The sequence below is a fragment of the Podarcis filfolensis genome (assembly GCF_964270895.1).
Source record: "Podarcis filfolensis genome assembly, chromosome: 15".
Classification (NCBI taxonomy): domain Eukaryota; kingdom Metazoa; phylum Chordata; class Lepidosauria; order Squamata; family Lacertidae; genus Podarcis; species Podarcis filfolensis.
The window spans coordinates 13,688,608-13,706,301 of record NC_139618.1 but is presented as its reverse complement, the minus strand read 5'-3'; the positions used below and the strand labels follow the sequence as shown (position 1 = coordinate 13,706,301).

The 17,694-nt window shown below is 48.5% G+C and overlaps 1 protein-coding gene across 4 annotated transcripts in view; it reads right to left on the bottom strand.

Annotated features, from left to right (window-relative positions):
* The window catches only part of AP2B1 (adaptor related protein complex 2 subunit beta 1), a 59,361-nt gene that overhangs the window by 18,244 nt on the left and 23,423 nt on the right, over window positions 1-17,694 (bottom strand). For 2 of the 4 annotated variants that reach the window (XR_014541915.1, XM_083587584.1), the window contains exons 12-18: window positions 17,219-17,317; window positions 15,171-15,430; window positions 13,934-14,126; window positions 6,476-6,517; window positions 5,290-5,436; window positions 4,057-4,202; window positions 2,465-2,594 (exon numbers count right to left, since the gene is read on the bottom strand). Coding sequence is in view for 2 of the 4 variants with exons in the window: in XM_083587584.1 (XP_083443710.1) it covers window positions 2,465-2,594; window positions 4,057-4,202; window positions 5,290-5,436; window positions 6,476-6,517; window positions 13,934-14,126; window positions 15,171-15,430; window positions 17,219-17,317 (1,017 nt within the window). In the remaining 2 variants the exon portion in view is untranslated. The remainder of the gene's footprint in view (window positions 1-2,464; window positions 2,595-4,056; window positions 4,203-5,289; window positions 5,437-6,475; window positions 6,518-13,933; window positions 14,127-15,170; window positions 15,431-17,218; window positions 17,318-17,694) is intronic. The other 2 variants (XR_014541916.1, XM_083587585.1) reach the window with 1 other exon arrangement.

Sequence of the window (17,694 nt, the reverse complement as noted above, 5' to 3'; positions counted from 1 at the left end):
TGGTTTGAGTCCTACCTTCCAGAGCAGGAGAAAACAAGCTTGTTCCCTCTTCCATGGGACAGGCCTTGAGATATTGGAAGGTGGCTTTCCATGGGACAGGCCTTGAGATATTGGAAGGTGGAAAAGAGGAGGCTCCTCTTTTCCAGGCTAAACATTTTAAAGCCATCTAGGTTCATGGCCAGCCCTGCCTCCTGTGGGAGGGAGTTCCATAGTCTAACTATGCCCTGCATGATGGGAGGACTTTATTGTATCTGTTTTGAATCTTCCAGCATTCAGCTTCATTGGATGTCCACAAGTTGTAGTGCTATGATAGATAAAAGTATTTCTCCACCTATCTATCCATGCCATGCAAAATATTATAAACTTTTATCGTGTCAGGTTTCTAAGAGCCCTTCCTGAGTAAGTCAACAGTGAGGCAGCCTTCCAAGAGGGTCTCTGCTGGCAAGGAGGAGGCCGGTGGGGTGTGCGCTTGGATTGCAAAATGCTTTTCAGAACCATTCCTGTCAGTGGTTTTCCTCAAAATGCTTCTCGAGTTCTGTGGCTTCCAGGTGTTCCAAAGGGCTGCCCCGAAGGTGAAGGAGCAAATCAGTTGTTCATTTCTGATTAAACGTTAAGAAGATGTTTCTGATGCTTTGAGCTGCCAACAGCAGAACAGGGAGGCTCGTGAAAAGGTTGGATCCTCCTTTGTTAGGGGGTTTAAAGGAGCGGCTGGATGGTCCCCTTAGCAGGGATGCTGTCAGAGTGCATCCATTTAAGTCCAGCGTCCTGTTCCATTATGTGGGTTCAAACTCCATTAATCTTTAGTTATCAGGCCTAATCTACCTTGAAGGGCCTGTTGTGAGCATACATGGGCCACTTCAAAGCCCTGCAAGGAGATGATCCAGGAAGAAACAAAGGATAAACCCCTTCTGAGATGGCATTCCCACCTTTTCCTTTGCCGTGCAGGCAAGAAACCTCCTACTAGTAGTGAAGGCAGGAAGTAAATATGGAATTAGGGGGTTGACCTGCTCCTGATGTATTCCTCAAAAGTTTAACTTCCTGCCAGTGATGTGATGGGCGGAGACAACCCACATCACGGATCCTGTTTCTTCCCAAAGGAGAACCAAAATTCAGAGGCCTTGCCTGCAGCCTGCTAAAATTTGCCCACAATGTCTGCAAAACTCTAGGCAACTAGGATTCAGAGATAGGCAGCCTGAACCTTGAGGTTCGTCGCAGGTGTATTTGGGGCCTCTCAGGATGTTTTCAGCTCCACCCCTTCCCCATCTTCCCCAAAGACATACACGCAGAAACCGCTACAGCCGCACCTCTTGGCACCAAAGCAACAGCCTCCAAGTGCCGAGGCTGCTATTTCGAGCCACCTGCCTGAAGGTTCATTAATAAACCATGAAGGCACCAGAGAGAACAGCTGAAAGGAGAAGCCGGCACCTTAAGCAGTTAATTAACCTTGAATTTTGTTGCCGGGCGAAACCTCCACAGGTATCTGGTGCCTCTGCACTGGCCCCAATCAAGTCACACAACCAAACAGAGCGCTGGATCTGACTAGACAGGCGAATTGCAGCCCCCAAACCCAGAGATGCGCTTTGGTTGCTGCTGCGTCTCACATTTAAATTTAATTTGCTTTATTTATTTCACCATGTTTATATACTGCTCAATGGTAACAGAAAGAACGAAACAAAAGAAATGTCCAGGCGGAGGGGAATCCAAAGTTGGAAACAACTATTTAAAGCAGTGGCATGCAGGTGTGGCAGGAAGATTCAAGGACAAGCAATGAAACATTTAAACATTTGAGTCTAGTATAGTTTAGTAAAAAAATAATTGCTTTACGGTGGTACCTCGGGTTAAGAACTTAATTCGTTCCGGAGGTCCGTTCTTAACCTGAAACTGTTCTTAACCTGAAGCACCACTTTCGCTAATGGGGCCTCCCGCTGCCGCCACAGCACGATTTCTGTTCTCATCCTGAAGCAAAGTTCTTAATCTGAGGTACTATTTCTGGGTTAGCGGAGTCTGTAACCAGAAGCATCTGTAACCTGAGGTACCACTGTATTTGCCGACTATGAATAGGTATCTTTTCAAAACGAGAGCAAGACCATCAAGTGAAGTCCTTCCTTCTGCCTGTGCCAAGCACCACCAAACAAAGTCACTGGATAACCCCAGATTCCAGGTCAAGGAGAGCCAATGCAGTGCTTGCTAGGTATTGGTGGATGCCTATCACAACCGACCAATGGCCATGCTTGGCAGGGGCTGATGGGAGTTCCGTCAACGTGTAGTGAGCATGTTGTCAACCCTATTCTAGTTTGACCAGAGTGGGAAGGAGAGAAAGCTTGCCTTGTTCCCCAGACGGAGCTTCAAAAAGCTTAAAGATTCTGCTACAATTCCCCCTCTGCAAACCCCAGACATCCCAGGCTCTTCTCCCCCCGCCAATGCCCCTTCCCCAATTCTCCTCCACCCCAGCCCCGCTCCACACCTGGAGGTTGTTGAGAGGCTCCATCTTCATGACTGGTCCCAGGGTGTTGAGAGGAAGAGACACATCAATGCTCTGGTTTGGCATCAGAGGGGTGTGGATGGCCAGCGGGGTGCTGGGGATGACCCCAAAACTGGGGAAAGAAGATGAAAGGCTCAGAGAAAGAAGGCAGAGGATCTCTCTCTTTTTGAGGTGGGGGGAAGAGACTGAAAGAACTGCTTTTCTGGATGAGGGTGGTTGGGGTGGTCTGCTAGTCTAGCATTCATTGTTGAACAAATATAATAAATCATCAACAACAACAACCACCGGCCAGCCAGATGCCTCTGGAAAGCTCACAGGAAGGGCCAGAGACACGGACAGAGAAACACGTCATCCCATTAAGAACAAACAAGCTTGCAGAGCGTTCCACTTGCAAGATTTAATGTTTCACAAATAGCTGTACAACATGGTCCCACATCAGGTAGAAGTCCCCGAATCTATGGCCCATGTACTCCTGCACTGCAATTTCTATTCTGATCTGGAAAGAGAAATTTACCCTCCTCTGACTCCCCCTCTTGCCAGGTAATCCGGATCAAAGACTGGCAATCAGAACTGGTTTATCCAGTAAGGTCTCATATTTCTGGACTAACTTTTTCCCTCATTGGGCATAGGAAGTCAAAGGACAGGCTGAATTAGTTTAGTTAGATAAAACTGCATATTTGGGGTAGCTGTATTTTTTATGTCCATCAAAATATAAAATATATCAAAATATAATTTATGTTAATCAAAATGTAATTTTCACTTTTAGCCATGTACATAATAAAACTGTGCCAATCAGTTGTGCTTCAAGCCTCGTGCCCATTTTATTTTATTATTGAATTGTCCCATAAGAGCTCTTTGCCATAGTTTGTTGTACAAATTTGTAGCACCCTCTGAGTTCTTCCTGTATCTTGTTATGGGGAGCCTCTTTGCTAGCAGAAGAGATCTTTCTAGAGGTTTAAACTGTAAGTTAATATTGTCTCCCGTGAAAAGACTGAGGAGAGCCAGCTCCGGATGCTTAGAGACATTTAGTCCAGTAATTGCTTTTATTCTTGTTTTTACTGTTGTTGTCTGTGTTTTTAATATCTCTTTTTATACCCTTTTAATTCTGTTAGTGTTTAATTACATTGTCCTTTCTATGCTAGCTTGTTCTATTTTATCTGTGTAATCTGCCCTGAGTCCCGGGACTTCCTCCCAGAACCAAGCCGCTTTCCCACATGCCCACTGCGTGTGTTGATTAGTTTTGCCCTGTATTAATAATTTTAATAATGTTGCTATTTCTACCCCACCCATTTGGCTGGAGTCTTAAAGATCACCAAACAGATGGAGCAGCACAAAACAAACATGAGAAATACTAGTTTTCTCAGGGGTGGGGGAAGACTCAACCATCACCAAATGCCGGCAGGGTACAGCCTGGAGAGAGGGATGACTCCTGCCACCCCTGGAGAAGAGGCAAAAGGCTTCAGAGGACCTGTCTGATTCTTCCAGGAGGAGACGTCATCCTTATCAGGAATGCCCTCCAGCAGAATCAGGCAAACAGACTCCAGGCAACCACACCCGTCACTCGGCGGCCTTACCTGTTCTTGTTAAACTGAATGGCAAAGTCCGTCATGTGCTGCAAAGCTTTGTTGGTGAAGCTCATGTCCATGTAGATGTGCCCTTGCCGGTGACTGAAGGTGCCGGAGATCTCCAGGCCTTTGGCTTTCACGGCCGGCAGCCACACCTGAAAGGTTATCGGGGAAACCGTGGTCAAGAGTCAAATGGGGCTGGGCCTGGAGAGATGCTTACATCCTGCCTTCTCCATTTCAAAGCCTCAGCAATTAAAAAGTAATCAGGTTCTGATGGCTGATGAAATCATTTTTGGATGGTTGAGAGAATCGGGTTTTTTTTTATTAAAAAAAACCCCAACTTTCATGGGGCAGCCCAGCATAGAGAGTTCAAACCCGAGGACTTCCTGCCATTAACAGGAAGATTGTTAAGAGAGGTGCCAAAGCACCAATACGAATTGCTGGATGAATTTCCTGGGGCAGGGAGTTCCACAGCCTGGGTGTTGAAACAGAGAAGGCTCTTTCAAGGTGCCTTAAGACAGGGGGGGGGATGCATTGCCGGAGGGGGGGGGTTCCTCCCGTGCTGACCTGAGCAAATGGGGCAGGATGGCACAAGAGGAGGCCATCAAGAGTGCAGAAGATGGAGCAGACTCGCTCTCTTGTTGCTCCAGAGGGCAGGATTAGAACCAGTGGCTGGAAATGGCAGGGAAGTAGATTTTGGCAACACATATGGGGAAGCTTCCTAGCAGTGAGGGCTGTTGGGCAATTGAATAGGCTGCCTATGGCCTTCCCTGGAGCTATCAGGGATACTGTAGCTGTTGTAGATCCTTCACTGAGCAGGGGGTCAGGCTAGATAGGCTAGATGACCACCAGATCATCCAACACTACAATTTCTATGATTTTAATGCTTAAACCATCTAGCTTGGAACCAAACTGGCAGACAAGGGAAGCGTGATTAGAGGGCTGCCATGTTTAAAAAAAAAAATCCCTTTTTGCTCAGGCTTTCCCTGATCATTTGCTCTAGACTGGGTTGTCCTGTTTTCCCCTCTAATGATAATTTGTGATGTAGGTATAGATTTAATGTATTATGCTTCGGGATTTTCCACAGTGAGCGGTATATAAATGATTCCAAATAACTAAATGTGCAACAATGGGGAGGGGGAGTAGAAAACAAAAACAGTTTATTGTAACCTAAACGGAAACCGCCAGACAAATTGTACTGGGAAAGGTGTAATGCTGCAGCCACTCTCTCTCTGCAAGTACCGATTTGGGTGCCATGTATCCTCCGGGCGCCATCCCAATGCCGGAAGAGAGCTCAAAGAGGTCATTGAGTCCGCTGCTGACCACGGCCGGCGTCGGAGACGGGGCGAAGGTTGCTGGAACTGATGATGGAATGAAGGTCTGCCCTACCTGGAAGCAGGAAACGGAGGAGGAAAGGGACGACGGCATCTCAGCGTTTTGCACACAGTGGATGCCTTTATTAAATAAACCACAAACTTGGGTTATATCCTGAATATTTCAAAGCTCTTTACCGGAATCTCGTTGAATTATCAAGAGTGCCAAATAATGGATTTGCATACCAATGCGCTCTGCAAATTTAATCCCCGCAATCATCTCCCCCATCACCTTCGCAGGGTGAGCGTCCTTTGAAAACCGCCTGCCTAAGAGTCCTCCCTTCTTCTCAAAAGGCTTTGGAGGGTGGGGAGGGCCGCGGGGGTGCCGAGGGCGGAGGGCGAGCGAGGGACACTCAGGGGAGCTCTTTAGCCCAGGTGGTGCTAATCAGCTCTCATTTCCATTCCTGCATTCTCAAGCACTTGCAAAAAAAACAACACAAAAAGGCACCCAGGACATTAAAATGATCAGGAGCTTGTAAGAATTCAGGAAGCCGAGGGCAAAGTGGGGGTACAAAACTCAGAATGAAACAACTGGCCCTGTATAAACCCATGAAGAGCCAGCATGGTGTGGTGGTTAGAGCGGCCTTTCTCAACCTTGGGCCCCCAAAAGTTCCTGAACTACAACTCCCATCATCCCTGACCACTGGCCATAATGGCTAGGAATGATGGGAGTTGTAGTCCAACAGCTTCCAGGGACCCAAGGGTGAGAAAGGCTGGGTTAGAGTGTCAGACTAGGACCAGTGTTTAAATCCCCACTCAGCCATGAAACTCACTGGGTGACCTTGGAGGGAAACTGCCTCTCAGTCTAGCCTACCTCAGAGGATAAAATGGCAATGGGTCTTTTCCCCCAGACTACTTGGGCTTGCAGCTGAGGACTGAACCTGGGATATCCTGCAATGCAAAGCGAGGCTCCACCACCGAGCAACGGCCCTTCCTCTGAGTATTTAGGGCACCTCTGGTGTGCGTGTTGGAAAGGGGATGTGGGAAGGGGATGAAGAGGAAAAGAGAACAGAGCATTGTGTTCCAAGGGGGTAAAATGAATGGGGGAGACTTACTGCTGGGCTGCCTCCAATTCCCCCGCCAAGGTCACTGCCAAGCTGCAAGAGAGAAAGAATCAGGGAGAAGGGGGAAAAGAGAAAGGGGGGGAGAGAGAGTTCATTTCAGCGAGGTTGTCAGGTGCCAGAAAAACAAAGGACCCCAAGAAGTGCTGCAACACCACACGCCCCGTCCCTTTCACCGTGAGCAGACTAGTCGCCCAGCAGGAGCATCAATATAGCAAAGGCGAGGACAGACACAAGCCTGAAACCCCAAAAAGTCCACAGGGAGTAAAAGCTGAATCCAGGCAAAAGCAAGAAAAAGGCAAATCGTGGGCACTGGCCACAAAGATCAGACAACCAGGAGATCTGCAGTACCAAAGCTACAACTTTTTAAAGAAGCATCACCATATTTGTCCAAGTTGTTCCTAGATGACCACCTGCATCCGAACCCATAGAATTTGTATTCCTCCAGCAGAGATGACACACACACCCAGTTATGACTTTATAGAGTACAACTGAAGTTACCAAAAATAACAATTAAGGCTAGGTGACCAACACAAGAAACTCCCTGCGATGCTCTCGAGCGCAGTTACCAATTTTACTAAATTCATGGACGGTTTGGGTTGCAATTGCTCCTAGGCATGAGGGCAGTGTGGTCCCTTCTGAACACCAGCTGCTGGAAGCCACAGGAGGGGAGAGTGCCCTTGTGCTCAGGTCCCACTTCCACGCTTCCAAGTGACATTCCTGCACTGCAAGAGGTTGGACTAGATGAGACTTGGAGTCCCTTCCAACTTTACAATTCTATGGTTCTACCTGGTTAGCCACTGTCAGAAGAGGGTGCTTGGCTAGATGCCGTGCCCCCCCCCCCGGCCTGATCCAGGAGACAGGTTCTTCTTATGCTGTTCTACTGAAATGTGTGTTGCAGAGTTCCTAGCAAATGGTCAGGCCTGGCTGATGGGGAGCAGAGTTGCCTTATACCGTATTGGCCTGAATATAAGCCCCACCACAAATAAGCCGCACCTTTAAAATTCAAGGGGAGTGGGGAGAAAATACCCGAATATAAGCCACTACCTTAAAATTCAGCATGCACTCACACCCTTAAATGGCAAATGTAGAAGAAAATCCTACAGCAATATCGTAAAAGCCAATTTTTGTAAGGTTGCAAATTTAAGCCGCACTTTAACTTTTCACGGACGGAATTTGAAAAAAAAAGTGCGGGTTATATTCGAGCCAATACGGTACTAAGTCAGGTGCCACTGCTCCTTCTACCTCAAAGTACAGTATACAGCAAAGGCCAGAGAACCTCAGGCCCTCCGGTCTCCTCTATCTGGCCCTCGGGACTCTCCCCAGGCCACTCCTTCTCTCCACCCTTGCTCTGCCCCCTTCTCAAGTGCTTTGGATTGGCTAGAAAGTGAACTATAGTCCCATCTCTTGCTTGAGATGTTTCATGTGTGTAAAAATCCCTTGCTTTTGTGTGGCTGGAGTGCAGATTAAGGGCCACATGGGCTGCTCCGCCCACTTCTGCATCTGGCTCCACCCACTATTAGCTTGCACCTCCCAGAAAGCCGCCCAGTGAGCCAAAGGGGTTCCCTGCCCTGACTGCACCAACAGGAGTCACTGTTTCTGGCAGGGGGAATTTCCTGGAATGAACCTGGGCCCACCAGCTTCATGCAAGGTATTTGCTCTGCGACTGAGCTACAGCCCTTCATTACAGCCAGCCGAGCGCTGTATTTCCAGAGGGGGAAAATATCTGAGCACTTATGCATTTACGACTCCCTCTTGCAGTCGTAACCGTGTGGGGCTATTGCCTCGTTTCAATTTATTGCCGCATTTGCAGGCAGAACGGAAGGCTTGCCTTGTGCGGAGAAGGCAGCCCTCGTAAGGGAAAGAGAGGAGCCCCCGGCAGATTCATTCCCAGCCATGGAGGAGTCAGAGGTGCCCCCCCAGGGGCCTTCAGGAGTGTTCCCTTGCGAAACGAGGAAGGGGGAGGGTGGAAACAGCAAGCAAGCTTCTTATCAGCAAGCCTCTTACATAAAAGCAGTGTCAAAACAGCTTGTGAATAATTCTGCATAATAGCACCAGATGTTTTTATCTGCCTTTCATCGGTTCCTGCGCCAAGATTATCTCAAAAAGAGCCACGGGGCTGGGAAGCCGACTTTGAAAGAGACAATCACAGCTTCTCGTTCATTCACATAATAATTATGATTTTTACACACACACACCTCTTCCCCAAGCTTTGTAGATCTGGCTGAAATAGGGGAAGGGGGATTCCTGGAGACCCAAGTTTCCCCAAAAGAAAGGTAGCCTTATGGCATCTAAACAGGACATTGGCCTAGCGAGCTTCTTGGGACTCCGTGTGTGTTTTTGAGCTTCAGAGTCCTCTTCGAGTCCCAGAGGGCAGAAATGTCAGCCCTGTGTGACTGGCAGGCAGCGTTAAGACTTCTGGATTGGTCCAGCCCACCAAAAATATTCAGAGTCCCACAGATGGGAGCTGTAGCTCCAAACACCTCGAGGGCAGCAGGCTAGGGGGAAGCTGACTGATTATGGGCCAGAATGGTCTGACTACAAGACAGCAAAGTGCTGTCCATGGTGCTGAAGTGGCTGGGAATCTTGTTGAGCAGTTTCCTTTGGTGACAATCACACCCTGTCTTAAAGCACCATTATGCCACTGTCAAAAGTCATGTCTCCCCCCAAAGAATCATGGACGCTTTAGTTTGTACAGGGTGCCGAGAGTTGTCAGCCCCAAAATTTCCTGGGAAGAGGGATTGCTAAACGACTTGTTTCCCCAGAATTTATTTCTACAGCCACTTGCAATTCTCGCTCTTAGGTAAATCCCAAACTTTTCAAAGCCATCCTTCCCCAAAAGGGCGTCGTGTAACTTCCCAGTTCTGAGTTATGAACATTCTTGCAGCTGCTAACAAAAAGGATGCAAATTCCTTATGTTCTTTCTGGACGATAAATGACATATAGTGGAGCAATATCAATGCTGGATCTAAGGGAACTTCATGTCTCAGTATTTCTGCTATTCTAATAACCACAGCTGCATGTCCACCACATATGGTAACATGTTCCGTTCTGCTTTTTCATTTGTTTCTAATGATTTCATACTGTTGGTTTACTGCCCTAATAATATCATCTGTTTTGAAGACTGCACACTGCTTAAGAGATTTTTAAAACGTGAAGCGGTTTATAAAAGCTTTCTAAATAATAAATGATGTGCCTGGAGACAGGCAGTCAGGTCATGCATCCACAGCAGTGAGCAGAGGAGGAATGACCGCTGGGAGGAGCGCAGAGAGAAGAAACACCAAAGTGCATCTGCAGCAGTACAACCGGACACCTTTGTCTGCCCGAGCTGCAACAAAACATGCCTCTCCCTTATCAGTCTCTACAGCCAAAGCAGGCGCTGCAAACTGCCAACAAGTTTGACTTCACATCCACTCCTCTATTGTCTCCTGAGACAGACAGATGCCAACAAAAAGAAATGACGGCAGGTGCTTGAGTCAGCAGGGGACATTTCTCGGCTCCGTTCCCACAAGACAGGCTGCCCCAGAAACTCGTTCCAGCAAAATTCTCCTCCACGCTAATCCAGTTTTACTCTGGGCATCTGCCTTCTCTGGATTCCTATCTAAGAGCCATGTGGGAGGCAGGCAGGCAGGCAGGCAAACAAGAAGGCAAGCACTCTTCTGCTGAGGCGCTGCCAAGATCCTGCAATGTTACGTGAGGGACGTGGCGCCTCTAAGTCCCAGCCGGGATGAGAAGCAAGGTGGAGCTAATAACAGAGAGAAGCGCCGGGGAGACCTGCCGTTCAAAGGCTCAGCCATCGGGGAGGGCCAGGGCAGCCGGAAGACGCAGAGCCCTTAATGGAAGGGCTAATGAGTGACAGGGCAGCGCATCTGCTCGCAAGCAGCACATCGGCAGCCGAGAGAGCTGACAGGAAGCCCCAGAGCGCCTCCTCTCCACGGAGCTTAAAGCGGAGTCCGTGTGGCGGGAGGCAACAAATCATTTCCCGAGCAGAGTCCAGGCTGGGGGGCAACCAGGCCGCAGCTCAGAACGAAAACAGGGCTCTGCACACATTGCGGCTCTGCAGGGAAAGTGCGTTGTGGAACAGGGTGCTAAAACTTTAGCACCCTGGAAAGCGCCACTGGCTTTCACTTACTTATTAGTTGTATTCACCATCCCCTTCCTCCCGCTCCCCAAGATCGTCCTAGAGCGGGTTTTGATAATAATCACAATCAAAACCAACAAAGATCCTAATAAAATCATGAAACTAAACCAATAACAAATCTGACAAAGCATTTAACGCACATGTTTCTAGCCCTCAAGGCTGCAAAAATATGCATTAAAATGTGTTGGCAGCATTTCCATAAGTATTAGAAACTGGAAGGAGCTGGGACAGAATGTGATTTTCAGTGTTTGAAGGAACAGAAGGGTTTTCATTTTGCTTATTTACTTCTTACTTTGCTGATTTATTAGATGTAGATTTTTATCAGACCAACTAAAGCAGTTGTTCCCAAAATTTGGGGGGCCACTGCTGCCTTGGTTACATAAACCTGCCTCTCCTGGCCCAAACCCTACCATGTTAAAAACATTATTCAGAATGGAGATTTGCACAGCCCACTAGGGAAGATGATAAACACAATAAAATTCAGAGCAGGGACAATTAATTGCATATTTATTCAAAATCCGATTAAAACTATTTAGTTTAATCCATTCAACAAAATGGATGAACTTGATCCAGGGATGCCGGCTTTTCAAAGTCTGATAGTCACTTGCACTTCCATCCCCTCCCCCCGTACACCCCACCCTTGGGAGCCAGCACTGTCTGCTTTGAGAACCACTGAACTAAACCAACCATAAAATGCAATGCCCCCCTCTCCTTGCAAAAAAATAAACCACAGCATAATAAAAGCAAGGTGCATTGGCTAAACACCGAACACCTGCCTAAGCAGGAAGCTTTTTGACATATGGCAAAACACCCTGGTGGGGGGAGGAGAAGGAAACTGAGCCCCGCCTAGCTCTGCGACCTTCTCAAAAGTTAGCATAAACCAAAGGCAGTGCAAGGCAGTGTGCGTTCCTGAATAAAAGATGCAAACGCAAAATTATGCAAAAAAAAGTTTCCCCAATCTGCATAACTGACACACGGTCACAGAACTCCTTCTCCTGGCGCAGAATTTTAATGATTTTTAGGAGAACTGCCACTCTGGATTAGACTCTGGATTAGACTCCAGTTCCTTCTAAGCCTGTCTGGCCGCTGTTTCCCAGGGGACCCCCCCCATCTCCTCCAAGAGGAGCTCCATCAGAGCGGATGAGCTTCCCTGAAGGATGGCTCGCTCTCTGCTGCTGATCTTGCCTTCCCTCCTACAGCCAGACAGAGAGAGCTTTGGGGATGCTCTCAGGCGCTTGGTCAACAGCCCCTGGGAAAAGACTGGCCCGCTGTGTTTTGGATTGCACTTTTCCACTTTGTTTTTACCTTGTGCCTTTCTTACTGCGCTTGTGAGAGGAAGGGCGGGGCAGGGGAAATAAAATATCAACAGCAAGAAGACAGTGTCTCCTACAAGTATCTCCCAGAACCCTCTGCTAGAGCACATAAGGTCCCTTGGCAAAACAGCGGAGGAGGAAAGGGCTCCTGGCACTACAGAGTTCGAAAGCCTGGGTGACCTTGGGCCACTCTCTGCTTCTCAGCCTGGCCTACCTCAAAGTACTGCTGTGGAGATTACGTGAGGAGGGGGAGAACCATGTACACCACACCTTGGACTCCATGGAGAAAAAGGTGGTGCTATCAATGCAATATATATATATATAATTATGTCACAGCACCCTTGTCTCTGAGAACAGCACTGAATATGCTAGTACTGGGGCTGGGCTAGAAAGCAGATCTCAGAGCGATTTGCTGTAGATCTGCGGTAGATTCTGACTCCCCGTTGTTTAAAAATAGCAACAACAACAAGGCTCTGCCCCTCCACCGCCCCCCTCTGCTTTCTAAATTATGCAGTTGAAATGAATAAAGCTTGAGGGGGGAACCAAGAGCCCAGTTTGGGTGTTGAAAACAAACCCTTTACTGAGCATGCACTCAAGTAAGGCACCCTGTTCCTTAAACCCAAGGGTATGTTACACCACCGCCACCTCCAGCATTTTGTACCTGGCTGCAATTGGAGGATCTTGGGGTTCTAGTAAAAACCAAACACAACACACTGAAGTAGAACCTGCAAGGCTGAAGTTTGCACAGCTACAAAGAAGGCAAGATGGATACAGAGAACCAGGAGCTGTGTTTCCCTCCTCTTCCTCCTCCTCTCTAAGAACATCTCGTCCAAAAGTCAGATGCAAGACATGATATCCTCATGCTCCATCTTCCACACCTTTTACTCAGCTCCAGGGTCTAGCCAGGACCCTCATGGGTCTGATACCACTTTAAACATTTATGGGAAGTGGAGTCTGTTCAGGGGGCTGGGAGTTGCTAGGAGACCCCTGTTGCCCTCCCAGAGCTCCCTGGGAAGAGGATTGTTAAGCCACTCTAGGAACTGTAGCTCTGTGGTGGGAAAAAGGAGCGTCCCAACAACTCTCAGCACCCTGAACCAACTACAACTCCCAGGATTCTTTGGGGGAAGCCGTGACTTCTTAAAAGGGGTAACGCAGTACTCTAAAAGTATAGTGTGAATACAACCTTTGGCAGTTAAGTTCCCGGCAAGACAGAAAATTATATTCTTTTCAGAACCAGGGAATCTGTGGCCCTCCAAATGCATTTGGACTCTGGCTCCTCTTGGCCGCAGTCAACATGGCCAACAGGCAGGAGATGATGGGAGTTTAAGTCTGGCAACATCCAGAGGATTCCCCATTTATTCAGGTTCATTCAAGCAACAGTTCCCAGAATTCTCTGAGGGAAGCCAGGACTGTTTGGAGCAGTATTATAGCACTTTAAATGAATGGCAGGAATCTGCCCTAAGAGATTCTTGTTCCAGAAAACAGGGGCCCTTGTTGGAGCAAGATGCTCAGGAGGAGCTCTCCGTGGTGCTGAGGCAGCTGACCTGCCTTTACCCTGTGGGCTCCTGCACGAGACCAGGATAGGACACTGCAGCTCCCACCTGCCCCAGCCAAGCAAGGTCCCAGCAACATCTGGGAGGGCCACAGGTTCCCCACGACCGCTGTGATATTTAGTTCCACTCTAAGCAGCTGTCCACCCTGGATACTGCTCCCCCACCACAAATGGAGGGCAGGGATAGAGAGAGGTGGCAGCTTTGTTCTTGCTGAAATGGGGAAATCTGAAATGGGGCGAAGAAGATCCCTGTGGCTCTCACTTTCTGTGGCGGCTGCCTGGACCCCTCCTCCCTCCCCTGCTTCCTGCTACTTAGCACAAAAGGAAGCAGATAGCAGTCTGGATTTTTTAGTTATGCAGCCAGCCTAGAGACTGAGAGCTTGGGGACTCCAGGGACAAAGCAACTTGACCTCCAGCAAAATAAAGTTCAAAAGCGTTCCGCTCACCAGACTATCCAGCCCTCCTCCGAGAAGATCCACAGCCCCCATCTGCATGGAAGACACCTGGGGCACATTCACTGGTGGGCCGAGGTCAAGGTTCAAGAGGTCACCCAGGAGGTCGCCTTGGGAGGGGATCACCTGAGGCTGCTCCAGGTTGGTGGTGGTCGTGGTCCCCATCGGGCTGTCGCCTGCATCAGTGCTGCACAGGAAAGGGGGTAAAGGGAGGTATTAGTTTAGAGCCTTTTTAGAAAAGGATGACATGGGGCATAGGAACTTCTACTGCAAGATGTCTAAATTAGCTTTGCAATGCCTCATTAGCCTTGCAGGGGGAACACAGGGGAAAGGTAAGTGCTGCAATGTCCCAGCTTATTTTTATTCACTTGCTTATTACCATAGGTAAAGGTAAAGGGTCCAATCGTGACCGACTCTGGAGTTGCAGTGCTCATCTCGCTTTATTGGCCGAGGGAGCCGGCGTACAGCTTCCGAGTCATGTGGCCAGCATGACTAAGCCGCTTCTGGCAAACCAGAGCAGTGCACGGAAATGCTGTTTACCTTCCTGCCGGAGTGGTACCTATTTATCTATTTGCATTTTGACGTGTTTTCGAACTGCTAGGTTGGCAGGAGCAGCGACCGAGCAACGGGAGCTCACCCCGTCGTGGGGATTTGAACCGCCGACCTTCTGATCGGCAAGTCCTAGGCTCTGTGGTTTAACCCACAGCGACACATATTGGCCTGAATATAAGCCACGCTTTTTTTCTAAATTCCAACTGTGAAAAATTGAAAGTGGCTTGCATGGGACTTCCAGTGAGGCAAGATGGCGGGTGCCATGGCAGCGCGTAGCTCTTGGGACCACCAGCACCACCATAAGACACAATTTTAAGGGAGTGGCTTATATTCGGGTATTGTCTTCTTTTCTTTTTCCCCCCTTGAATTTTAAAGGTGTAGCTTATTTGCGGGTGCAGCTTATATTCGGGCCAATACAGTATACAGAAGCAAATCCTGCCCAGGAACTCACTAAGATGATGGCAAACAACTGCTACACATGTGGCATGGGGTGTGTGTGCTGGACTCAGCTTAGGTTCACATAGGATTAACTTCACATAGGATGAATGTGGCTGTGAGGGATCTTGGCGATTGCATTCCGACTGCCTGAGCCCTTAGGAGAGCTGCCACCGGTCCATGTAAGGTAAGTGAGACAGAGCATTGGCCTGGCTCCGCACAAAGCAGCTCCCCAAATCCCTACCTTCCGTGGTGGATGGGCAAGTGTTTGCGGTGGATCCCGTGGCTGCCTTCCACGAAGGCGTTGGGCGGCTTGTGGTACACGGAGGCCAGAGAACCGATGTGGCAGATGAGCTCGTCCAGCAGAGTGGGCTCAATCAGGTCGGTCTCTTCCGAGATCAGGGGCTTCTCTGACAAGACCACCTCCTTGGCGGTGACGGGGTCCGTGGAAAGGAGGCGCCAGTAGATGTAGCCGCGATCACGCAGGTCCGGGTTGTCGGAATCCTAACGCAAGAGCACAGCACACATTTATTCACATGGCACCAGCCTCATGACAAATTTTAGCTTATAGGTATCTGTCCTTTTGCACTCCTGACTGATATCACCTCCTTCTCCCTGATAAAATAGCTTTCTACTTCTGGTTTTTGTTTTGTTTTGCATGGAGTGGTACAATCCACCTACCATCTCGGGACTCCACCCCATTCTCCTGCATGCATAGAGCATCTCCTTGGCCTCTCAGCTCTGAGCAGCTCCTGGATTTCACTATATGGATGCTTTAAGTGTTTTCATTCTGATTTAAAGTTTAGATTTGATTACTATTCTCGGGAAAGTGAGAGAGCGCTTGGTGGGGTTTTTCTTTCATTCATTCTTTTTACATATTTGTGCTATCAAGATTTTGCTCAGAACATTTGACGCTCGTACGTTTTTGACATGGCTGAAACAGTAAAATCCAGCCAAACTGAATGTTTCTTCTCCTGTACAGACACATATTCAAATGTGGTTGTGGAAACACAGGGCCAACCACAGGCTGGGGAAGGATTATGAAAAATGAACAGAATATTTTAGCTGCAGCTCATTCGTTTTCAGCTTTGGATTCTTGCTTTTAAAAAAGCACACCTAGACACTCCGTTGCGGCACCCATAACCTAGTTTCAAAGTGCCATTTTAGTTCCTAGCTTTCGTAACTCAGTTTCTAACACTGGGCAGGAAGACACAAGGAGTGTGCAATGCCACCTATTTCCTTGGAGAGCTGCACTTTAAAAATATATATATTTACTGAAAAACTCTGGGTGTGGGAATCAGACAGGACATTACTATGAGGGCATGACTAATTTAGGTCTACCATTTTAAAGGGGTCTACTCAGAGCAGAAAATAGTTGTCTACAGCCCTACGTTCCTATTTAAATCAGCCTTTCCTTCAGAACTAGAATCACAGAATTGTAGAGTTGGAAGGGACCATGAGGGTCACCCAGTCCAAGCCCCTGCAGTAGAGGGATCTCTTTGCCCAACGAGGGGCTCGAACCCACAACCCTGAAATTAAGAGTCTCATGGTCTACTGGCTGAGCTATCCCACTTATGAGGAGCAGAATCTTACTTTACTCCTAGAAGGGCCACAGCTCAGTGGCAAAATGATAATGATTGGCTGGGCACCCAGTTACTAAAATCAAAGGCTTGTGGAGTTGGAAGGTACCCCCAAGAGACATTCAAGCCCAACCCTTGCAAAAGAGTCCCTGGCAGATGCCCCCCCAACCTCTGTTTAAAAGCAGAGGGAGAGAAATGAAGTATTTCTCTACTTCCCAATAAATCAGCAGGAACAATAACGCATCCAAGAAGTCTTGTTTTGATTTGGTTTTACTTTCCCACCACCACCACCACGGATCGGAATCCAAGTCCCGAGACACATCAAGAAGCCAACGCCAATCCAAGGATGCTATTAAAACACTGCGTGACTCAGCTGAGTGGGCTTTATAACACCGGGCGTTTGCTGAGCAGTGCAAGCGATCTATAAACTCTTGGCAAGAAAGCCCTGAGTCTGGAAGGAATGGGAAGTTATCTCAAACAAAAACCTGCTGTGCAGACTCAACACACCAGAATCCAAAGGCAGGAGGCCCTGTGCCCACACAACACAGGAAAACATATGCAACCAGGTGTGATTTTCGTAGGCCCTTAGATGCATCACCATTGACAAGAATCCCAGCCACTGTTTGGCCTCTTTGCACCTGAGCCTTCCTCAATAACCCTGCAGTTCTTTGTTCTCCCAGTGTAGGAAACGGAGTCCCACACATGCTCTTACCTGCGTAGCCAGACTCAACACTTGCTGGACCAGCTCCTGAGTCTCGGACGGTTTCTTCAGAAACAGTTTGACGATGGCAGTCAGCAAGGTGAGCTGCACCTGTAGCAAAGCAGGATAATGCAATTAAGAGGCAGCCCACTGACTTCCTTGGGCGAACTTCAGGGGGCAAAAAATGGCTATTGGGATCCAGAAGGAGCCCCTTCCTCTGCCCACCTCCCAGGGTGCACCCAAGAGGCTTGGACTGCTCCCTTTTTCAGCAAACATTCTGCTTGCTTTTCCCCCACCCTAACCCATGTTGCCCTAATCCTCACTATCCTCCTTCCCAGCCCCCTATCTCCCCAGGTCAGAGATGGAAAACTTCCGAGCACAATTCAAAGTATTGGTGCTGACCTTTAAAGCCCTAAACGGCCTCAGTCCAGTATACCTGAAGGAGCGTCTCCACCCCCATTGTTCTGCCCAGACACTGAGATCCAGCG